We start from the raw sequence: 25920 nt of genomic DNA on the forward strand, positions 1-25920 counted from the left end.
ATATAAAAATACAAAAAAAAAAAAAAAGCAGCTTTGTCCAGTCCGTCCGTCCGTTCTGCTGGGCCAATTTGCTTCAGTTTTTGTTTTATTCTCTTCAGATTTACTCGCCAACGGATCATCAGACATTGGTAGGGCTCTAAGTTCAGTTTACTTTGAGTAATCTTAAAATTAGATCATCAAATGATCACTCCAATATGCAGGCGAAGGCTTACACTATACTGAGAGTCAACTCAAGACCTAAGCGGTCCCTGTGATGTTAGCCAGACTTCTGATCTGTGAAGAGGCTTCCGCAACGCTAAATAGTTCCTATGTTTATTGCTTGTTGCTGCAGTCAGGAGCTCCCTCAGTTTGCTTAGATATTCTGGTGAATTGACTTGAACAAATTAAATATTTTTGCGCTGTAAAAATATGGAAAATATTTCACAAGTTGTATGTTATTCGGGATCATTACCAACTCTTACATTTCATACGTAGATGGCGGTGAATAGTTATTGTTCTCGGTGGTGTATGTAGCAAAATAAATAATTATTTCACATGAGTTTGATATATTATTGCATTGTGTACTTTAAGCATTGTTCGGGGTCATTCCATTGCTGTTCACACTGACTGAGCAAATGTCATGGGATAGCGGAGCACTGATGCGCAGGTGTGTTGTCTGCGCGCTACACGCCCCCTGTGCCAGCGGCAGTTGTATAGGAGACCTTGTGAGCAGTGGCTGTGCATGTGACAGGTGTAACATGGAACGTCGTCGTGAGCTGACACCGTTCGAACGGGGTATGGTGGTCGGTGCCCGACGGATGGGAAATACGATTTCGGAAGTGGTGCGGGAATTCGGCTTCACACGATAAACCGTGTCCAGGGTATATCGTGAATGGTTGAATGCGGGTGTCACCGTCCACAACAGACGAACAACCGGCCGTCCAGCCACCCTCGATGACCGTGACCGGCGACATCTGAGACGGATTGTCAGTAGTGACAGACGGGAAACCGTGCAACAAATCATGGCTCAATTCAACACAGGCCGTGCTAGACACGTCTCCCAGTGGACAATCCGTAGGAACATGGGTTCTATGGGGTATGGGAGCCGGCGCCGCAAAAGGGTGCCGCTGTTAACCCAACGTCATTGGGCACAACGATGCGCATTTGTCGCCAGTCACCAGGGATGGACACTGGAACAATGGCGCAACGTGATATGGTCGGACGAATCACGATTTCAACTGCACCATGCCGATGGGAGGCACCGTGTATGGCGCAGACCACATGAAGCGATGGATCCCGCCTGCCTCGAAGGTGTGGTCCAGGGCGCTGGTGTCTCTGTTATGGTCTGGGGTGTATTTTTCTAGTATGGAATGGGCGCCCTAGTTGTTCTGGAAGAGACTTTGAATGGTACGCGGTATGTTGAGCTGTTCGGAGACCATCTCCACCCATTATTGGCCTTCCAGCGCCCATACGGTTCTGCGGTGTTTCAAGATAATAACGCGCCGGCACATCGTTCCCACGTCGCCCGAGAATGGTTCCAGGAACATGCAGCGGAGGTCCAACGACTGCCATGGCCATCCAGGAGCCCCGATATGAACCCTATCGGGCATATCTGGGATGTCCTGGAACGCAGGCTCCGTGCCATGGATCCTGCACCCACGAACAGACCAGCTTTGGCGGTCGCTCTGCAAACGACTTGGTGTCAGCTGCGTCCAGAGGACTACCAGGGACTTGTCGACTCACTTCCACGGCGTCTCGCTGCAGTTCGCACTGCCAGAGGAGTCCCCACACGCTATTAGGTGACTATCCCATGACATTTGCTAAGTCAGTGTAGTTCGCATAAATTTTACGGCGTTGAATATGGATCCAAGAAAACTGTTGGCAGTATTGTCTGCAATAGCATGCTTAATATTCATAATGGCTGCCAGCCGTGAACAACACGTGGGTGATGCCGTGACACTTGAGTCACAAGTGAAATACTTTAAAGCTAATAAAGTGGGGGTAGGGATTACGTAGGATATCTAAACAAATTTTTATGAACGTTTACAGTAGCCTACGAGATGAGAATCCGCTGTGGACTGTGGAAGAAGTGGTGAAAAAAACAAAACAAAAAAAAACCGCACATCTGGCCGGCGTTTCTACGTACAGTGTTTGCACGGCTCGCCCGGAATTTAAAGGAATTCGTATGTTTTCGTGTGGTACCTTGTGTTATATGCTGGCCTGTTGTTTATAAATGTTGTGAGTTTTCTGACGATACGTCTTCCTAAAGTTGCTGAAAATTTAGTTTTAAGAAAGTGTCTGAATTATGTAAACAAGCAATCAAGGCGACAAGGAAAGTGAAACAAAACGTAACTCAGCTAAGCTGAATGCCAGATTTATGTGACAGAAAAGGTTTGTTCGTTTGACTGTTCGTCAGTAGGCCTATGTGTCTTTTATTTTTTGCTAGTTGCTTTACGTCGCACCGACACAGATAGGTCTTATGGCGACGATGGGACAGGGAAGGGCTAGGAATGGGAAGGAAGCGGCCGTGGCCTTAATTAAGGTACAGCCCCAGCATTTGCCTGGTGTGAAAATGGGAAACCACGGAAGGCCTTGTGTCAGCTCAGTTCGAACTATACACTCGCCGTAAGTAAAACAGGAAGGGCTTTAACACGGCATGGGTATGGGATCCTTAGCGTACTCGAAATAATAATAATAATAATAATAATAATAATAATAATAATAATAATAATAATAATAATAATAATTTGTATTTCATTTTCGTAACTGCCCTCGATCTGCAGAAATGTTGTCATGAGGGGATTATGAGTTCGGTTTTACCTTCTGAATGAAGAGACCACAATATTTACAACATTCCTGGAAACACTGTATTTTGCAATCCCACTCATAGGTGGGTTTTCAGCTTGTTGAACTGTGAGAAACTGCCACTGACAGTCGTTGAACGAGAGCGGAATCGTATACTTATGTTGTAAGTCCCCATGTGCCTCACACAAATTTCATAATGAAATAAAAATAAGCTTGCTTCTCTTGCCTCGGTATTCGTCAGTAATCTGTAGGTTTTTACATGGCCAATAAAGGAATAAATAGGTATAGTAAGTAATCAAAGTACAACTATGTGAAAGGAAGTGATTTCTTTTGATGATTTACTATTTGAGAATGAAGTACTTGTCAGATAGATGTACGACGTTAATAATAAGCTGGTTGTGGGGATGTGCTCACATGCGGAAGGATACTTATCCTAAGCTCTAGAGTCGACTTTCATAGCCTGCAATACATTTTGTAGCGGGTTGCACACAGTTAAGGAGGGACGTCTTTACGTAAAGATGTCGGCGAGGCTAACCGATTAGAAATGAGGGCGACTACAGGAACACCTGCAATTTCACCCAAACTTGATACACATATGACTTAATACTATTTGGAGAGAAATGTCGTGGGAGTAAGACACACCTAGCACCCCTAGGGGTGAAGTGGAAAGGGAATGACATGTCATACTAATCGAAAACGACCTATATGAATGCCGAATCCACACTTTTCGGCGTCGCTGAGATAAATTGTGACACTCTGATGCCGTCTGATTCTAGTTTCATCCTCCATCGTCATGCGGGTCATAAGTGGTGAGAAAGAAAATGTCCAAAATGACCGAACTCAGTAATATGAATTCACAGCTTTGGGGCTCTTTAGGCTGATTGGTGACAGTCACAATGACAGTTGGAATTGTGTACATCTATATCTATAAAATAAGAGTTTTGTCTGTACATTGCTCAGAATTTGAAAAGAATGGTATTTCTGTATCGGTCATGTCCACAGTAACAATAAAATGCATTTTTTACTTTTCCGTAATGTCTGTCTGTCTGTCTGTCTGTCTGTCTGTCTGTCTGTCTGTCTGTCTGCTGTCTGTATGTACACGCATCACGAAAAAACGGCTGAAGTGAATTAAATAAAAATCGGTATGTAAAGTCGGGGGGTGAGCCGCTACAATCTAGGCTATAAATAATTTTATTCACGTTGAGTGAAATGATACTTTAGGGGAAGGCCTAAAATTCAATTCTCAAATATTTATATTATTAGTGGTCATATCGATAAATACTACGTAACTACAGTTATATAGAATTTAATTTCCGTTCACAGAGGCTTGCAGACTGAACGCTGAAAGGCATAACAGTCTATAATGATAACGTATGTATGTATGTATGTCATTTACGTCTTATGCCTTTTTACCGTACCGGCTATGATGACACAGATATTCATGAATTTGGATTTTTGTTGCCAAGTCCATATCAACGCCGAGCCCCGAGAAAATGGGTAAACAGAATTTAATGAAAATCAGTATATTAAGTCGGGGAATAAGAAGCTACAGTTTAAGCTATAAACAATGCTATTCACCCTGAGTGAAATGGTAGCTTAGAGGAAGGCACCTAAAATTTCATTTTTAAATACCTATGTTCCTATAGAAAAGTCCTACATAACAAAAGTTATAGAGAATACAATTTCCGATCATTTATGTTTATGTTTATATTTATGGAGGCCTACAATATCGAAAGCGCGTAACATTGATCAACAATAACGTTACACTGACCGTTGTTTGTTGTACCGGGCGAGTTGGCCGTGCGCGTAGAGGCGCGCGACTGTGAGCTTGCATCCGGGAGATAGTAGGTTCGAACCCCACTATCGGCAGCCCTGAAAATGGTTTTCCGTGGTTTCCCATTTTCACACCAGGCAAATGCTGGGGCTGTACCTTAATTAAGGCCACGGCCGCTTCCTTCCAACTCCTAGGCCTTTCCTATCCCATCGTCGCCATAAGACCTATCTGTGTCGGCGCGACGTAAAGCCCCTAGCAAAAAAAAAAAAAGTTGTTTGTTGTAATGTTTTTTGTCTCTTATGCTGACATTCAACTCCGATAGATGGGATTACTGCTGCGTACCGAGTACAAGGTCTGTCTAGGGAGGTCAAGTCACGAATGCTACTTATGGAGCCGCCATATTGGGTCTTTAAGCGAGCGTAACCAAAGGCATGTGTATTCGAATTTAGAGGATTTCGGTACCGTACATTGAAATAAAAACAAAATACCAACTGTTTTTCATAAAAAATTTAATTGGGCATCTACTGGTCATGCATGTATAACTGTATAATACTTAAATGATATGAATACATTCACAGCTATTTGCATAGGAAGATAATTAACAGAGCTTGAAATTCTTTTTTGAGAAACAAGAATCAACAGAAAAGCTGATATTCTTCTCTTTTACTTCCTTACAATTTGGTCTTACTGTGTTTCTTATTAATATCATCTGTCAAATACGTAATCTTATTGACAGAAACATAGAAATCTGTACAGTACCTGTGTCATATATTATGATTACCGGTACATGAAATACTGAACTTAAAGTACTGTGTTTAAAGTACTAAACGACGGTTGTAATAAATTACCTTCAGCGTTTTTTTTTTTTTTTTTTTTTTTGCTAGGGACTTTACGTCGCACCAACACGGATAGGTTTTATGGCGACGATGGGATAGGAAAGGCCTAGGAGTTGGAAGGAAGCGGCCGTGGCCTTAATTAAGGTACAACCCCAGCATTTGCCTGGTGTGAAAATGGGAAACCACGGAAAACCATCTTTAGGGCTGCCGATAGTGGGATTCGAACCTACTATCTCCCGGATGCAAGCTCACAGTCGCGCGCCTCTACGCGCACGGCCAACTCGCCCGGTAGCGTTTTCTTTATTAAGAAAGTAATTTCCGATATCTACTGCGTTTCTAAAAGGTTACCCTAGTATGTTGACAAACACTGAATGCCTCTTGAGGTGAGTGCATTAAATTATGTATGGTAACTGTTGTTATCCATTCATATGGTATTTCTTTGGGTTCTAAGGCAAAAATTTTCTGCACATATGCAACAAGAGTGATGTTCTTAGCTACTCTTAACTAGTTTATTGATAACCCATGCAGCTATATAGTACAAAGTGGTGGTGGTGATTATTGTTTTAAGGGGAACTACAACTGGATAACCGTCCTCTATAAACACTAATCAGAAGAAAACAAATGGAAGCGGACCAACACTTCGAAAAATGAAGGTATCGGCAAAAGAAAGATGAAGGCCACAAAGTGCGTGGAAATGAAAAACTTCCTAGGCCTCGAATGCGCTAATGCCGTCGCGGTCGGAAAAGAACAAGTGTTGACCAGGGGAGGTCGGATGGGCTAAAATAGTGAAAGCCATGTCAAGACTCAGCTAAGGGCCTCGTAGTCACAACCCAAAATAGATTTCCCCCCGAGGGTGGGGCAGTAGAACAACACCCACGGTCTCCCCTGCCTGTCCATAAGAGGCGACTGAAAGGGGCGTCAGGCGCTCCTAACTAGGGAGCGTGGGTTGTCGACCACGGGGCTCTTAGCCGAGTCCTAATATTCATGCAAATGAAATAATAATAATAATAATAATAATAATAATAATAATAATAATAATAATAATAATAATAATAATAATAATAATAATAATAATAATAATGGTTAAGAAAATTAAAGCCATTGGTAGATACGATTCCATCAGAAATAGAAATTCAGTCGCTATTGAGTTAACCTAGGTTAGGCTTTTTTAGGGATTACATTAGGATATAAATTACAGTAGTTGGTTAGTGCGAGTGAAGGGAGTGTTGTGATATTTAAGTATTTGTCCAGCCATATAATGTACTCTATAGAGCATTTAAGATGAATGATTAGCTGTAAATAATAACTACAGTACAGTATAAGACTGCTATTATCAATAAAATTGTTGTAATGATGGCCAGCTGGACATAAATTGTTGGTTTGAAGTGATAGGCTTATTCTTTGTTGTGATTATAGTTGGTAAATGAACAGGAACAAGCATTTCAAATATCTGTGAAACATTTCTACGTTGCATGTAGGGTTAGGAAGATACTATCTGTAGTTTACACGAAAAGGAATGGAATGAAATGGCGTTTTGCTTTTAGTGCCAGGAGCGTCTGAGGACAAGTTCGGCTCACCAGGTGCAGGTCGTTTGATCTGACTCCCGTAGGCGACCTGCGCGCCGTAATGAGGATGAAATGAAGATGAAGACGACACATACGCCCAGCCCCCGTGCCAGCGAAATTGACCAATTATGGTTAAAATTCCTGAACCTGCCGGGAATCGAGCCTGGGACCCCTGTGACCAAAGGCTAGCACACTAACCATTTAGCCATGGAAAAGGAAATTTTCATAAACATCAATACTACTATTACACACTTCCTGTTACTTTTCTTGCTTGTTTTGAAAGACAATTCTCTTTCTTTGGGAGGTTTCCTATTATATGTCAAAGACTTAGGTGGATTGGGGACGTTGAAAATTGCTGGGATGGAATTCCACTTGAGTAGTTTCAAATATCTGTGAAACATTTCTACGTTGCATGTAGGGTTAGGAAGATACTATCTGTAGTTTACACGAAAAGGAATGGAATGAAATGGCGTTTTGCTTTTAGTGCCAGGAGCGTCTGAGGACAAGTTCGGCTCACCAGGTGCAGGTCGTTTGATCTGACTCCCTGTTTAGTTCAAATTGCGATTCTTCAAAATGATGCTAGAAGAACATAAGACCTATAAATATAGAACATCGTTCATATAACCATACTATTATTCAGGAATAATACGAGTGTATAACTTCACTAACCTAGCACAAGAAGAATTATCTGTAGGTTGACATTTGTCACGCCTACAGTTCTGTACCCACTGAGCTCTCCTCTGCTTATCTCTCGGGAACCGAAACACTAATTCCGTCAGTTGTCTTATTTTGACAATTTGGTGCGGCGCAGTATCCCGTTTTCCTTCAAAATACAAGTAATAACTCGCATCATTACATCGGGCACGCCCACATTACGATATTTGAGACCCAATATGGCCGCCACCGCAAAGGATTGTGGTAGCGTGACCAGACCTCCCTAAACAGACCTTGACCGAGTATAACAGCCTAACTGAATATTGGCGGGAAATAGCTGAAGGGTTAGGTAACTTTCTTCTTTAGCATGCCATTCTTCTGGTTCATACATTTTCTGATACTGCTGGTACGTAACACACTGGTTCATTATAGTATTCCAGCTATTCGATACCTACTTTGACGCGCTGTTTTGAATGAACAGTGTGCACACTTAAGTCAGAGGCTCAGTTAGTAGTAGTAGTATGAAATGGTCTAGAATTACAATTTACCGGGCGAGTTGGCCGTGCGCGTAGAGGCGCGCGGCTGTGAGCTTGAATCCGGGAGATAGTAGGTTCGAATCCCACTATCGGCAGCCCTGAAAATGGTTTTCCGTTGTTTCCCATTTTCACACCAGGCCTTTCCTATCCCATCGTCGCCATAAGACCTATCTGTGTCGGCGCGACGTAAAGCCCCTAGCAAAAAAAAAAAAATTACAATTTAGGCCTATTTCAAATTACAGTACCACAATTCACTAAATAACTCAAAATTCAACTCTGAAAAGAGCCGTTTCTTAAGAAAAGATTCTTCCTCTTCACTTTTATTAAATCTACATTCATTTTATTCCAAATTAGCAGCGCAGATGTGGTTTCTTCTCTGGCTTGGAGGAAAAATTGCCTCCACGTCAGATAGTTCTTTCCCCCGCCAGTGTGGTGAATTGAGATTTTCCGACTCATCGGGTACTCCTAGGAAACAGATAAGTAAACGGGCATAGTTTCTGCCCTGGGACTAACCACTATTCGAACCCCCCACCCCCTCTTCCCCGCCGAAAAAAAAGGCGAAGATTGTTCACGGATCACGGATGTCTGCGTCTTGGTCATTCCAGCTCTGTAGCTTTGGGCTGTTAGTTCTGCAGCGTAGTACTGTTCGTTAAAAGTGAGAAAATGTGTGGGTTTTTATTTGATCGAGTATGTCATATGAAAGCATTGCTTTTAAGCTAATCGCGCCATTCCTACCGGCGTCATTGTAATGACCCATGTTCATTTCAGTCGGGAAAACCACTAAGAAAGTCTTTCTGAGAATCTATAAAGGCAGGCGGAGAGTGAGTGTCTGCCATTATAATGAAAACTCCCCAACCTGATTGTGACTGATGATAGGCAAGCTGGCCTACCATTACGATGAAAATTCTCTAACCCAGTCTTCATATGAGAAAAGACGTTGATGACTTCCCCGTCGTGTTTCTAGGGCAACGTTAAGAGCTATGCAACTTAATACAATATTGCTCACAACGTTTACACTACCTAACCTAGAATTCTGTATAGCCTACAGTTTAGAATTCCGTAGCGAAGCACGGGTACATCAGCTAGTCATATTTATAGCATGACGTGTAAATACATAGTTATCACTTATTTTTATTATTTGAAAGGATCAATTACTTCCCAGGAAATCGGGGCTGTAACAATGACAAGGTTCCACGCGAATCAAAGTATTTTAAACTTTAAATTAAACATACAACAATAACTCTAAGCTTACAAAATAGTCGTAAAACCGAGCAAGGGGCTGTGTGGTTTGAGTCACGCAGCTGTCAACTTGCATTCGGGAGATGGTGGGTTCGAGCCCACTCTCGGCAACTCTGAACGTGTTTTTCCGTGGTTTCCTATTTTCACACCAGGAAAATGCTAGGGCTGTATCTTAATTAAGGCCACGGTCACTTCCTTCCCACTCCTAGCCCTTTCCTATCCCATCGTCACCGAAGGACCTGTCTGTGGCGTTGAGACGTAAAACAAATTGTAAAAAGAATGTTCGTAAATTATCAGTCAATGTCACAATAAAGAAATCTACAAAAATTCACTTCACACATAATTAAGAGGTAATAACAAATCTTAAAAGTAAACCTTCAAAAATTTACCTAGGCAGTGAATGGAGCAATTTTATATCAAGGCACGTTATCTGACCTATTTATAACAAATGCCGCGAAGCAGCACGGTTCCTCTAGTCATTGGTCAGTCGAGTACTGGAAGCTGGGGTGGGGGCTGAATAACGCTGCCTGGCCGAGGCGGTAAAGGCGTGCTCCGTTCGCCCGGAAGGACGTGGGTTCGAATCCCCGTCAGGAAGTCGTAAAATTTAAGAAACGAGATTTCCACTTCCGGAGGTGTATATGGCCCTGGGGTTCTCAGCCTACACCAAAAATGAGTACCAGGTTAATTCCTGGAGGCAAAGGCGGCCGGGCGTAGAGCTAACCACTCTACCCCATCACGTGCCTCTGTTAATAATGGTGGAAGCCTTTACCTTCCAGGGCCTTCTTGGCCTGTACGGAGGTAACTTTGTCTTTGTTTTGTCTAATAAGCGGAATATGAAGTTCAGTTCGTATCTTTTTATTAGATCTCAGGAGTGATGCTTTTGTCATTTTTTGGAGGATTTATTCTGGAAAGTCTGTAATTTTGACATTTGAGTTTTCGGAATTCACGTTGCCGGTCCAGTCGTAGAACGGTACGATCACGCTCCAGTCAGGTATTCTTTGAAAAGACCGTTGCTTGCTCGTGCTCTTACTGTGACAGCTAGTTTTTACAGTTCCCATCAAATCAGTTCAGTAATACCTGACTGCTGCGATACCGTACCTGTAGTGTGAATCATTACGTTAACAAACAATAGGGTGGGCTGTATCAGAACACGACCGTTTATTCGAACGTCAATACATTCTGTGAATGAAGAGTCACTGGTGAATCACTGGTGGTAATGCCTCCACTGCTACGAGGCCGAACGACGTCTTCCTCTCCCTGTATAGTCTGTTCCGTTCGACATCTAGCAATCGTTTCTAGAAATTCACGACGTGCCTCGACATTATTTTATTTTGGCACTAACTTTAATTTAGCCGCCCCTGTGGTGTAGTTGTTAGCGTGATTAGCTGCCACCCCCGGAGGTCCGGGTTCGATTCCCGGCTCTGCCACGAAAATTTGAAAAGTGGTACGAGGGCTGGAACGGGGTCCACTCAGCCTCGGGAGGTCAACTGAGTAGAGGTGGGTTCGATTCCCACCTCAGCCATCCTCGAAGTGGTTTTCCGTGGTTTCCCACTTCTCCTCCAGGCGAATGCCGGGATGGTACCTAACTTAAGGCCACGGCCGATTCCTTCCCTCTTCCTTGTCTATCCCTTCCAATCTTCCCATCCCTCCACAAGGCCCCTGTTCAGCATAACAGGTGAGGCCGCCTGGGCGAGGTACTGGTCATTCTCCCCAGTTGTATCCCCCGACCAAGAGTCTGAAGCTCCAGGACACTGCCCTTGAGGCGGTAGAGGTGGGATCCCTCGCTGAGTCCGAGGGAAAAGCCGAACCTGGAGGGCAAACAGATGATGATGATGATGATGATGATGATGATGATGATGACTAACTGTAATTTAACTAAATTTAATAAATCGCGGGCTACAGCGACGTATTAAATTTTGGTGTAATATCATGTTGAACGTCCCTACCACTGTATGTCATTGTATCGCACATGCGGTTGTCCTTCCTGACGCTAACCCTATGTGAATGTTTCGAATTGTCCGCCTCTGTGGTGTAGTGGTTAGTGTGATTAGATGCCACCCCCGGAGAATCGGGTTCGATTCCCGGCTCTGCCAAAAAATTTGAAAAGTTGTACGAGGGCTGGAACGGCGTCCAATCAGCCTCGGGAGATCAAATGAGTAGAGGGGATTTCCCTCCTCACCCATCCTCGAAGTGGTTTTCCGTGGTTTCCCACTTCTCCTCCAGGCAAATGACTTCCCCCTCCCTTGTCTATCCCTTCCAGTCTTCCTACCCCCCGACAAGGTCCCTGTTTAGCATAGCAGGTGAGTTTCCTGGGCGAGGTACTGGTCATTCTCCCCAGTTGTATCTCCCGACCCAAAGTCTCACGCTCCAGGACACTGCCCTTGAGGCTGTAGAGGTGGGATCCCTTACTGAGTCCGAGGGAAAAACCAACCCTGGATGGAAAACAGATTAAGAGGAAGAAGAAGAATGTTTCGAATTTCTATGGTGGTTGGTAATGTGGTGAGCTGTGTAAATACGAGAATTTCCGGTCTAGCCGGGAATCGAACTCGGAGCCCTCTCGAGTGAAGGCCAGTACACTGACCAGTTGTTAGTTTTTTAATACTGTATGACAAATTAACTACCTCGTTTACTCTTCCTATGCCATTTTGTGGCCCAACTGAAGTTCCTCTAAAGAAGACTTAATGGTATTGTGCATCTCTCTTTACAGGATAATCCAGCTGATGGAGAAAAACTTGTCCAGGAAACTCTCGAGAAAATCAAGACTTTAACTGACGTAAATGAAGCTGTGAAGGAGACTGATTTAGTTGTGGAGGCAATTATTGAAAACATAGACTTGAAACAGAAGTTGTTCTCTTCTATTGATGAGGTAAGTGGTAGACGGTTATAGCACATTGATCACCGATCACTACACTCAGGCCGCTAATACAGGCCTTGATATGCTCGAAACATACCTTCACCGAGCTCGATAGCTGCAGTCGCTTAAGTGCGGCCAGTATCCAGTAATCGGGAGATAGTGGGTTCGAACCGCACTGTCGGCAGCCCTGAAGATGGTTTTCCGTGGTTTCCTATTTTCACACAAGGCAAATGCTGGGGCTGTACCTTAATTAAGGCCACGGCCGCTTCCTTCGCATTCCTAGGCATTTCCTGTCCCATCGTCGCCATAAGACTATCTGTGTCGGTGCGACGTAAAGCAAATAATAATAATAATAATAATAATAATAATAAATAAAAAAATAAAGAAAAAAAATAAAGATGAAGAAAGTCCTCTGATTTTGACAAATTGCATGTTAAGGACATAGCGTTAGGAACCGATCGAGTTTAAAATTATTTGAACCAACTCATATTATTCTATGATCTTTTTTCCAGATTGCTCCAGACCACACGATTTTCGCCTCCAACACATCTTCCCTGTCAATAGGAGAGATCGCCTCTGTAACGAAGCGCAAGGACAGATTCGGAGGCCTGCATTTCTTCAACCCGGTTCCTGTTATGAAGCTACTTGAGGTATTTCAACTATTTTCTCTCACGTATTCTACAGCTGAAGATACTGGGTTAATCAGCTAACATTTCTGGCCAGAGCACATGCTATACTACTACTACTACTACTACTACTACTACTACTAAATAATTTCAATGGATAGGCTACACTGCTATCAATATTAAGCAATACGTGGTTGCCAGCCCCCATTAAAAATTTGCCTGGATTTCTCTTCCCTGTCCTTCACTGTCATTATTTCGTTTCGATTTCTTTCTCTTCTAACTCGGCCCGATGACCTAGATGTTAGGCCCCTTTAAACAACAAGCATCATCATCATCATCATCATCATCATCATCATCATCATCACCTCCTAACTCGTACTCTCCTCATAACTAGATGGTTCATTCTAGGCTGTGTCATATTTTTTAAATCTGTGTTTAATCTTGTCTCTTTTGACATTAATATTTCCGAGAGCTGGGGGTCATTTGAATATTTGTGTAACGAAATTTTCTATGTAACAAAATGTGCAACGGAGGTCTAAACTTGCAACCGTGCTGGCTGTGATGTAAAGTATGGATGGATGACCAGACAATGTTATTTAACAACCGTGCAGGCTGTGATGTAAAGTATGGATGGATGACCAGACAATGTTATTTAACAACCGTGCAGGCTGTGATGTAAAGTAGGGATGGATGGCCAGACAATGTTACATAGGAACCGTGCAGGCAGTGATGTAAAGTACGGATGGATGGCCAGACAATGTTACCTAGCAACCGTGCAGACAGTGATGTAAGGTATGGATGGAATGGCCAGACAGTGTTACCTAGCAACCGTGTAGGATATGGTGTAAGGTATGAATGGATGGCCAGACAGTGTTACCTAGCAACCATGCAACCAGAGCTGAAATGTCTGGATGGATGGCCAGACAGTGTTGCCTAGCAACCGGGCAACCAGATATGTAAGGTATGAATGGATGGCCAGACAATGTTACCTAGCAACCGTGCAGGCAGTGATGTAAGGTATGGATGGATGGCGAGACTATATTACCTAGTAACCGTGCAAACTATGGTGTATAGTATTGATGGATGGCCGGACAATATTATCTAGCAACCGTACAGGCTATGGTGTAAGGTACCCCCTGTGGGTGGGGGCGGTAGAATAACACCTACGGTATTCCCTGCCTGTCGTAAGAGGCGACTAAAAGGGGCCCCAGGGACTCTGAACTTTGGAGCGTGGTTTGGCGACCGCGGGGTCCTTAGCTGAGCCCTGGCATTGCTTCCACTTACTTGTGCCAGCCTCCTCACTTTCATCTATCCTATCCGACCTCTCTTGGTCAACTCTTGTTCTTTTCCGACGCTATTAGGTTTGCGAGGGCTAGGGAGTCTTTCATTTTCACGCCCTTCGTGGTCCTTGTCTTCCTTTGGCCGATATCTTAATTTTTCGAAGTGTCGGACCCCTTCCATATTTTCCCTCTGATTAGTGTTATATAGAGGATGGTTGCCTAGTTATACTTCCTCTTAAAACAATAATCACCACCACCTATGGTGTAAGGTATGGATAGATGGCCAGACAGTGTTATCTAGCAACCGTGCAGGCTATGGTGTAAGGTATGGATGGATGGCCAGACAAACCTAGCAACCGTGCAGTATATGTCATGGCTGGTGGTTATATGAAATTAACAGGTGTTGACGAAAGGCGATGACCGAGAACCACGTAAGACATGATCATATTTCCCCATAGGGAAATTTGACATCATTTTGTACTCCCGTTTTCCCCCCTGTGGTTGGGGCGATAGAATGACATCCACGGTAGCCTCTGGCTGTCGTAAGAGGCAAGTAAAAGGGGCCGCTGGGGCTCTTAACTTGGGAGCTTGACTTGATGAACACGGGGCCCTTAGCTGAATCATTACTTCCACTTATTTCTGCCAGGCTCCTCACTTTCATCTATCATATGCGACCTCCCTTGGTCAACTCTCTTACTTTCCGACCCTGACATTATTAGGTATCGAGGCATAGGCAGTTGTTCATTTTCACGCTCTTCGTGGCTTTTGGCTCTCTTTGGCCTACATTTTCATTATTCTAAGTGTCAGACCCCCTCCACTTTTTCTCTAGGGTTAGTGTTAATAGAGGATGATTGCCCGGTTGTATTTCCTCTTAAAACAATAATCACCACCACCACCTTTATTCTCGTTTCATCAACTTCGTTGTAGTAGGCTTCCGATCCTCACCCTGTCACTTTTCTTCGTCTTTATTCTATTATTTTGTCGTTGTCAATCTTTCGTTGCCCTTCATTCTATTTATTTCTTTTTCCACATTCCATCACCATCGTCTTTGATTAATCTAACGACCTTGCTGTATATTTTGTAGCATACATACGTACGGGCCATAACGAGACTACACTGAATGCCAAGACACAGAAAATAAGCAATACTGTATTGTTGCTCCTTGGAATCTTACTTGTAACATGTCGGAAGATAAACTTTCGTAATGTTTTTCCAAATAGTATGTCGCTGGAAGAGAATTTTTCTTCGGATACATATAAAACAAGGTGAAAATACAATAAACACGCTAATGTACGTACAAATGAAGAAAATAAACGTATGACTACTTGCATGGCTACAACGAGAAAAATACAATGTAATCATCAATCACTAATGATCTGCAGTCGCCCAGGTGGCAGATTCCCTATCTGTTGTTTTCCTGGCCTTTTCTTAAATGATCGCAAAAACATTGGAAATTTATTGAACATCTCCCTCGGTAATTTATTCTAATCCCTAACTCCCCTTCCTATAAACGAATATTTGCCCCAATTTGTCCTCTTGAATTCCAACATTATCTTCATATTGTTATCTTTCCTACTTTTATAAACGCCACTCACACTTATTCATCTACTGATGTCCTCCTACGCCATCTCTACACTGACAGCTCGGAACATATCACTTAATCGTGGAGCTCGTCTCCTTTCTCCCAAGTCTTCCCAGCCCAAACTGTGCAAAATTTTTGTAACACTACTCTTTTGTCGGAAATCACCCAGAACAAAACGAGCTGCTTTTCTTTGGATTTTTTCCAGTTCTTGAATCAAGTAATCCTGGTGAGGGTCCCATACACTGGAACCATACTCTAGTTGGGGTCTTACCAGAGACTTATATGCCCTCTCCTTTAAATCCTTACTACAACCCTTAAATACTCTCATAACCATGTGCAGAGATCTGTACCCTTTATTAACAATCATATTTATGTGATTACCCCAATGAAGGTCTTTTCTTATATTAACACCTAGGTACTTACAATGATCCCCAAAAGGAACTTTCACCCCATCAACGCAGTAATTAAAACTCAGAGTACTTTTCCTATTTGTGAAACTCACAACCTGACTTTTAACCCCGTTTATCATCATACCATTGCCCACCGTCCATCTCACAACGCTATCGAGGTCACCCTGCAGCCGCTCACAATCTTATTTATTACTCTGTACAGAATAACATCATCTGCAAACAGCCTTATCTCTGATTCCACTTCTTTACACATATCATTGATATATATATATATATATATATATATATAAGAAAACATAAAGGTCCGATAATACTGCCTTGAGGAATTCTCCTCTTAATTATTACAGGGTCAGGTAAAGCTTCGCCTACTCTAATTCTCTGAGTTCTATTTTCTAGAAATATAGCCACCTATTCAGTCACTCTTCTTTCTAGTCCAATAGCACTCATTTTTGCCGGCATTCTTCCATGATCTACCCTATTAAATACGTTAGATAGGCCAATCGCAATACAGTCCATTTGGCCTCCTGAATCCAGGATATCTGCTATATCTTGCTGAAATCCTACAAACTGAGCTTCAGTGGAATAACCTTTCCTAAACCCAAACTGCCTTCTGTCAAACCAGTTATTAATTTTGCAAACCTGTCTAATATAATCAGAAATAATGCTTTCCCAAAGCTTACATGCAATGCATGTCAAACTGACTGGTCTGTAATTTTCAGCTTTATGTCTATCACCCTTTACTTTATACACAGGGGCTACTATAGCAACTCTCCATTCATGTGGTATAGCTCCTTCACCTAAACAATAATCAAATAAGTATTTCAGATATGGTACTATATCCCAACCCATTGCCTTTAGTACATCTCCCTATACTGTATATGCCCATCAAAATACAATTTCAAGAGCAGGAATCAACTTCTTCTTAAGACGCCGTCTCCGAGCGTAGGTTGGCGATCCACGTAACTAGCTCTGATATTGACAGCGCAGAATGGAATGCCATTTCTGAAGTACAGCAGTGCCATCTTCGAAGGTCTTTCAGCCATGAATTTCTCCTTCTCCCAACAGATCTATTCCCCTGTATCTTCCCTTCGATAATAAGCTGTAATAACTGATACCTCTCACCTCTCATGATATGTCCTAGATATTGCGTTTTCCTCTGTTTTATGGTGAGCAGTAATTCTTTTTGCTTTTTCATCCGACGAAGGACCTCGGCATTTGAGATTTTCATTACCCAGGATATCCGCAAGAGACGGCGATACAGGAACATTTCGAAGGCATCAATACGTTTTTCTGTGATTGGATCCAGAGTCCAGCTTTCACATCCATATAGGAGAACAGAAAATATATAGCAGCGGATCATACGAATTCGTAGTTGGAGACTTAGATCTGACCTCACAAAGAATTTCTTCATGGTTATGAATTGTTTCCTGGCCTGCTCAATTCTAGATATTATCTCCCGTTTGGAGTTACATTGGTCATCCAAGATGGTACCCAGATATTTGAGAGAAGACAGTTGCTCAACTATTTTATCTTTTATTGTGAGATTTGTCCGAATTGTCTTCTTAGAGAACACCATCAGTTTCGTCTTTGAGGGGTTAACATATAATCCAAACTCTTCACTGTGCTGAACTAAGGAGTTTATCATGCACTGAAGGGCAGGCATGTCATCAGCTATGACAACAGTATCATCTGCAGATCTGATGTTGTTGATGTTTTTCCCGTTAATTTTGATCCCACCATAGTCTTTCAATGTTTCTTTAAAGATTGCCTCTGAGCAAATGTTAAACAACAGAGGTGACAGTACACAATCCTGGCGGACGCCCTTCCTGATCGAAGCAGTTTCTGAAGTTCCTTGATCAGTTTTGACATTTGCAAACTGATTCCAGTACAGGTTACTGATTATACGTAAGTCACCGGAGTCAATACCTGTTGATCTCAGAATCTCTATCAGCTTATTGTGCCTGACACAATCGAAAGCTTGTTTATAATCTATAAAACAGGCATAGACATCAACATTCATATCTCTGCACCTCTGTAACAACACATTTAACGAGAAGAGTGCTTCACGTGTACCAACGCCATTTCGGAAACCGAACTGATTCTGATCCATGTGGGATTCACATTTTTTGTATATTCTAGTGTGAATGATTCGCAAGAATATTTTGAGCACGTGAGACATCGAACTTATCATACGATAATCATCGCACTGCGACGAGTTAGGCTTCTTCGGTAGTGGTATGAAGGTTGATTTCAGCTAGTCTGATGGTATTTCTCCTGATACATATATTTGATTGAATAATGATGTTAAGATATTGAGGCCGGTAGATTCCTGTTCTGTTATTACTTTGAGAACTTCAGCATACACACCGTCAGGTCCAGTTGCTTTACCATTCTTTTGAAGTTTTACGGCATGTACAACTTCACTTTTTGTTATTTCAGGGCTATTTTCATTTATTCTCTCGTCAGGTGAAGGAGGATCATTTCTGTCATCTTTGAAGAGATTTTCTATATATTCCTTCCATCGTTTGAGTTTCCCTTCCACACCCAAGATGATTTCATTATTGGCGTCTCTCAAAATTTCACCATATCGTCTCCGTTTCAAACCAGCAAGTTCTTTCACTTTCTTATGCAAGTTAAAATAGTCGTGCTTCTCTTGAAGGATCTCAGTTTCTTTACATCTGTCTGTCATCCATAATTCTCGGGCTTCCCTGCACTTTCTGCGTACAGCTTTGTTTAGAATTTTGTATTGAATGTGATCTGTATTTTTATGCTGTCTCCTTTCATCCATAAGTTCTAGAATTTCAACTGTCATCCAGCTCTGTCTTTTGATGTTGTTGCATTGTCCAATTTCATTTTCCTGGATTTCAATCACACTATCTTTAATGGCGTTCCATGTGTATTCTACCTCTGATGATTCAGTGTATTTTATTAACTCCATCTTCTTTTCCAGTGCAGTTCCAACGTTAGTTCTTACTTTGGGATCCAATAGTTTCTTAATATCTATATGCTTGGATAGTTTAACATTTCTTTTAATTTTTCTGAAACGTACCATTTTAAGGTCCATTACAACTGGATTGTGGTCACTATTTACATCAGCACCGGGATACGTCTTAACGGATGTCACATATTTCTTACATACTACATATTCACTGCAAAGTAACAGTTTTGTTGTTGTTGCCAGAGCTGTTAACAACAGTATCGGCATTATTAACACGTTTAGTGTAGTTTTTAATAATACAGTTTGATTCAGCAGGCCCTTCCAATATCGTTTGCTGCAGCCCAATTAACTTGCACATGGTTATAGGGGTGCTATTCCCCTGCAGGTGCAACGTATGAGCAAATTTTGCACACGATTCTGAATCCTAGCGAAATGTTGTATCATCCGATCGCAAAACATGACGCCTTGAAATCATGTAGCAACGTCCTTTTACCATTTAACTACTGTAATGTGTCGTCACTCGTGACCAGGTGTATCGAAGAGGGGAATCACTGCATACAAGTAGGTAACAGTGCAGTAATTAATGTCTTAAACACCGAACCGGATGGCGTATGTACTCTGCTCTCGTCATACTACCAGCATGTTTCCAGCAGTGTAGCGTAGGAACACGTGTAGGAACACGTGAAGCAATCCTGACTTTACGTCTGATCGTAGAGGATCGAATTAAGAAGGGCAAGTCTACATACATGCCATTCGTAGATCTAGAAAAGGCATTTGATAATGTTGATTGGACCAAGATATTTGAGATTCTGAAGGTGATCTGGATCAGGTACCGAGAAAGAAGAATTATCTACAATCTGTATAAAAATCAGTCTGCAGTGATAAGAATCGAGGGCGATGAAATGAAGCAGCAGTCCAGAAAGGGGTGAGGTAAGGCTGCAATTCCCCCCCCCCTCCTGTTCAGTGTTTATATAGAACAGACAGTAACGGAACTCAAAGAAACATTTGGAAAAGTAATCAGTCCAAGGAGAGGAAAACAAAACCCTGAGATTTGACGATTGTATTGTTATTTTATCTGAGACTGCAGAAGATCTGGAGAAGTTGCTGAATGGTATGGACGGAGTCTTGGGTGAGGTGTACAAGATGAAAATAAATAAGTCCACGAAATATTAGATTAGGAAATTAAGTCTTAAAGGAAGTGGATGAATATTGTTACGTGGGCAGTAAAATAACTAACGATGGCAGAGGTAAGGAAGACATAAAATACAGGCTAGCACAAGCAAGGAAGGCCTTTTTTAAGAAAAGAAATTTGCTCACTTCGAACATTGATATAGGAATTAGAAATTCTTTTTGAAGACTTTCGTTTGGAGCGTGGCATTGTATGGAAGTGAAACATGGACGATAACTAGCTCAGAAAGAGAATAGAAGCTTTTGAAATGTGGTGTTACAGAAAAATGCTGAAGGTGAGATGGATAGATCGCGTCACGAATGAAGAGATACTGAATCGAACTGGTGAAAGGAGATCGTTGTGGCTACACTTGACGAGAAGAAGAGATAGAATGATAGGACACATGTTAAGACACCCAGGACTTATGCAGTTGGTTTTTGAGGGAATTGTAGGGGTAGCCCAAGGTATGAATATGACAAGCCAATTAGAGCAGATGTAGGATGCAGCAGTTACGTAGAAATGAAAGGTTTAGCACAGGATAGGATGGCGTGGAGGGCTGCATCAAAGCAGTATATGGACTGATGACTCAAGCAACAACAACAACAACAAAAACAACATTCCACCTAGTCATTCTAATGTCTGAATTATTTTCTGTTACTTCTTATGCTTCTTCTGCTGCCTGGATACCTTCTGCACACGTCTGGTTTCTCACGTTTAGTAGTCCAGTAGTTTTTTTCCCCGCATTCGCTATCTAGCCAGCTGCCAAGATTGCCAAGCCTTGTAACAGTTTACCTTTGGTTGTGAGCTGTTGCATTTCACTTCTTAAATGATTGATTTTCGTGCTGAAGACTTGTCAGTTAATTACTAAATAGCATACTTTTATGTTCTTAAAAGCATGAATCTGGTTAATGAGTTAGACATTTTGCGAGAATTTCAACATATTATTACGTGCCAGTCCCGTGGTAGCTCCTTTCGGTATTTCGAGGAAGGGGCTAGTGACTCACACGACCGGGAATCTCCCAGTCGGCTTGTGGGGTGCGACCGGCCTTTCCGTGTATTGTTCTCGTCGGCCGGCTTACCTGTGATTTTCTTGGAGATTCAATGGGAATGCTCTGCCTCTAGACACCTCGTGAATCTTGTGGCTCCCATCATCCAAGCTATAAAAAGGAAGGCTAGCCGCGGACAGTCAGTCATTGTGCTCCGTGGTGAAGTCAGTGTGAGACTCGTGTGTTGGGGTTCGGTGGCTGGGCTGTGGGTGACAAAGGTATTGGCTGTCGCTGATGTCCCATCGAGGTCCGAACGAGGAGCTATTGTTGCGGTGTCGGAGAGTCCAGTGAGTAGGTGGGCTGGAGGCGACGGAACGGAAGACTGTACTGTGTGTTTGTATATTTCTGTGGGCTGAGGATCGCCGTCAGTCCGCGAGGGGAGACCGCTATCGTGAGTGCGAGGGAAAATGGACCTGCGTTAATGTTCGCTGTTGTATCGTCCTCCTGTTAAATACTGTTGAACCATTTAGTTGTTCACTGCATGTGACTCTGTGTTTACTGGACTGTCTGTGGAGTCGAACCAACGACCGGTTACCGTGTGTCGAGTAGCCCGTAGCCCTGTGTTCAGATCCAGTTGTCTACACACAGCTGTTGTATGAGGTGACTGGATTTGGGGAAGTGAAAGAAGGATTAACCTTCCCCAGGTATAGCGACGGGCTGGACCTCCTGCTGTGCCGTAAGGAAGAGAGAGACTTGTAAATAGACAGCAATTGGTGTGTGTGCATATTGGGTCATCCTGAAATAAATTAGAGTAAACCGACCTCGATAGCTACAGTCGCTTAAGTGCGGCCAGTATCCAGTATTCGGGAGACAGTAGGTTCGAACCCCTGAAGATGGTTTTCCGTGGTTTCCCATTTTCACACCAGGAAAATGCTGGGGCTGTACCTTAATTAAGGCCACGGCCGCTTCCTTCCAAGTCCTGTCCCATCGTCGGCGTAAGACCTATCTGTGTCGGTGCGACGTAAAGCCAATAGCAAAAAAAGTGAGTATTAAGACAAACGGAGCTTTATTTGTAAGAATATGATGGAATTAGACAAACGTTGTTGATTTTACTGCGGGAGCACACGTTGCAGCTGTCCTTGCCGTCAGTTGTTCTGTTTCCTGAATATCACCCTGTTGTTAGAACACATTGAACTCGATGCTAAGTACTGTTTATGGGCCACGTGATTTGTTAAAGGTTATCCGGACTGAAGATACGTCCGATGACACGTACCAGAAGATGATGGCCTGGGGTCAGGCTGTCGGCAAGACGTGTATCACCTGCAAGGACACCCCGGGGTTCGTGGTCAACAGACTGCTGGTACCGTACATGTCTGAAGCTGTGCGCATGCTAGAGAGAGGTGAGTGTGCTACCAGGTTGGACGTGGTAAATAAAACATAATAATATTGGTAGAATAATCAATTTGCAAGACATCATGAACTTACTTATCACAGTCATACTGTCGTACAACAATATTTAAGTACTTAAAATAGTATTTTTCGCTAAAGTTTTAAGTGGAATGCGGTGTATCGAAGACGTCGATTGCACTGAAACTCGGTTGATGATCAATTAAAACATGAGAACATTGCTGCACGCCTGTCGTTTTTAGACAGTCTCTACACAGCACGACAGAACGAGTGATTCTGAACGAAAATCTGCTAGTTTTCTCGTCTGTGCCAATAAAAGCATGCCTGTTTATATTTAGATGACCAAAATTTCCGAGGCCATGCTCATTAGTATGTTCTGCAGAAACGATCAGCATTTCAGTCACCTAGGTTTAGCATGTGTTCTATTGCCTAGCAGGCGCTGGGTCCTCCATGGGCACTGATAGCTTGTTGCATGCATGATGGCATCGACGCGTATAAGGCGCGAATGGTGTCCTGGGGTACAGACATCCGTGCTGAATTCATCTGTTTCCACAGTACATCTTTGGTGGTTGGCATTGGCTCACAGCACCGCACCCGTCGTTTCACCATATCACACACATTTTCGATTGGTGACAAGTCCGGTGATCGGGTGGGCCAGGGCGACAGTCTGACATCCTGTGACAACAAGAAGGCACGTGTTCGTGCAGCAACATGTGGTCGCGCATTGTCCTGCTGAAATATGGCGTCTGGGGTGTCATGCAGAAAGGGTACGGCTACGGGTCGCAGGATGTCATTCACGTAGGTCAAACTGGTCATAGTGCCCTGGACACGCACCAACTGTGATTTGTGGTTGTACTCAATAGCATGAGGCCTTGACCCACTGTGGGTGGGGTCAGTAGAATAACACCTACGGTATCCCCTGCCTGTCGTAAGAGGCGACTAAAAGGGGTTACATGGGATCCAAACTTTGTAGCGTGGGTTGGCGACCACGGGGTCCTTATCTGAGTCCTGGTACTGTTTCCACTTAGTTGTGCCAGGCTCCTCACTGTATCTATTCTATCCGACCTGCCTTGGTCAACTCTTGTTCTTTACCGATCCCAACGTTATTAGGTTTCCGAGGGATAGGGAGTCTTTCATGTTCACACCTTTCGTGGCCCTTGTCTTTCTTTGGCTGATACCTTCATTTTTCGAAGTTTCGTATCCCTTCCATTTTCTCTCTCTGATTAGTGTTTTATAGAGGATGGTTGCCTAGTTGTACTTCCTCTTAAAGCAATCACCACCATAAGGTCTTGAGTTGGCGCTGTATGTTTTGTGCGAATGCAGTCAACGTGATGCCTTTCCCCCTGTCTGCGGCGAGCCAAAATGCGGCCATCATTTTCAAAGAAACATAACCTAGATTCGTCCGAAAACACTATCTGCTGCCATTCCTGTCCCCAGTGACGTCGTTCCATACACCATTGCAGTCTAGCATGTTTATGCACATTAGTTAAAGGTAGGCGGAGAAGTGGACGACGTGCTGGTAACCCAGACCGTATTAAACGGCGACGGACTGTCACTCCTGATAGTGTACGATGTGTTACACTGTTCCACTGTTGCGCCAGAGCTGAGGAGGACGCAGATCTGTCCTCTAATGCAATTCGGATGAGGTGTCTATCTTCTCGGGGGGTGGTTTGGAGGGTGCGACACGATGCATCTCGTCGTGTACCACGGCCTTTTGTGAACCATTCTGTACACACCCGTTGCACTGCCGACACACTTCGTCTCATACAAGCAGCAATTTCCCGGATGGATGCGTCACGATCTCTCATGCCAATAATGCGCCCTCTTTCAAACTCACTCATTTGATGGTACGATTCCAGTATATGTCTGCGAGGCATCCTGAACGTCTGCTCAAGTCACACTGATCCATTACCTTTGGTTTATAGCGACAACGAGAGCCGCCGGTATATTTTATAAGTCGGTGGTGGTGCACCGAGATATCAATGTGGACCTTGAACCTGAGGGCCGATATGGTTCAAATACTAATCATTTCTTCAGAACATACTAATGCACATGTCCTGTGAATATGAACTTCCTATCTCTAGTCTTTCAAGGTGTTCAGGTGTTTATGAACATTATCTACTCCTTAGAACCGTTTCTTGATTCAGGGTCCGGTATGAGGTGAGATTAAATTTTATTGCATGATTTTTACTACCGGATGCCCTTGCCCAGTTGAGAACTCTGATGAATGAAATCGGGTAAGAGAGGGGAACACATCGGCTGTGGACTGTGAGTAGGAACTGTCCACTCATTTGCCTGAAAATTGAAATGAAAAATCGCAAAAGAACGCCAACATTTTGACGACAGCCTACGGTGTGGTTCAAACCTACTCGTTTTCTGAATGTTGAGCTTGCTTATTTAGCCACGTGGCCACGCCGCTCGGTCGTATTGAAACTCTAATTTTTTGATATATTCATATACCGTACATGTTAGTAATAGTTTTGGCTGAAAACGTAATCTTCATGTAACCGTTATCCATGTCTCAGTTACAAACATGAAAATCCACAGACTGTTTCCAGTCATTCGAATGAGTCACGAGTGGAAGGGGTGAAGCCCCATCTAGCGGCGAGGATGGGAGTTCTACCGGCTGCTGAAGCCTGTCGCACTCTTCTGGGCAATGATTAATGAATGGCAGGTGAAATAAAATAATACTGGAGAGTGTTGCTGGAATGAAAGATGACAGGGAAAACCGGAGTACCCGGAGAAAATCCTGCCCCACCTCCGCTTTGTCCAGCACAAATATCACATGCAGTGACCGGGATTTGAACCAGGGAACCCAGCGGTGAGAGACCGGCACGCTGCCGCCTGAGCCACGGAGTTGTATCTCTCAGTTACAAAAATAACGATTAAAAAATCAAAAGTTTTTTGAAAAATCTACTACTTTGACTGACTGTGACTTATATGACATAAAAAATGTCCGTAATTTTAGGCGACTCCAGAGAATGCCTTCCTTCTTTCTTATAGGTTTAATTACAGTCTTGAGAAAATTATTTCCTCGGGCACTCTTTATTTGATCCCCCAATATCCTTCCGCGCCGCTCTGTATCGCTGACAAAGTTGCCTAAAACTAGCAGGTGAGGCTCCTCTGACAGAAACGGGTAGTGTATTCCATTGTCCTGCCGAAGAAACAACAAATGAGTTTGTGTATCGTGTGGTGCGGTGAGGTGGAGTAGATAAGGGTGTATCAAATTTTGACCGTGTTCCGAAACTGTGCTATAGGAAAGACGAATGCCTTAACCATTC

At 43.1% G+C, this 25920-nt stretch overlaps 1 protein-coding gene across 2 annotated transcripts in view; it reads left to right on the forward strand.

Moving 5' to 3' along the window:
* LOC136858702 (hydroxyacyl-coenzyme A dehydrogenase, mitochondrial) overlaps positions 1–25920 on the forward strand; it is a 52706-nt gene that overhangs the window by 25730 nt on the left and 1056 nt on the right. For both annotated transcript variants that reach the window (XM_067138440.2, XM_067138441.2), the window contains exons 3-5: positions 12096–12254; positions 12755–12892; positions 22470–22632. In XM_067138440.2, the coding sequence (XP_066994541.2) occupies positions 12096–12254; positions 12755–12892; positions 22470–22632 (460 nt within the window). The remainder of the gene's footprint in view (positions 1–12095; positions 12255–12754; positions 12893–22469; positions 22633–25920) is intronic.

This window comes from Anabrus simplex, chromosome 1, assembly GCF_040414725.1.
Source record: "Anabrus simplex isolate iqAnaSimp1 chromosome 1, ASM4041472v1, whole genome shotgun sequence".
Lineage (NCBI taxonomy): Eukaryota > Metazoa > Arthropoda > Insecta > Orthoptera > Tettigoniidae > Anabrus > Anabrus simplex.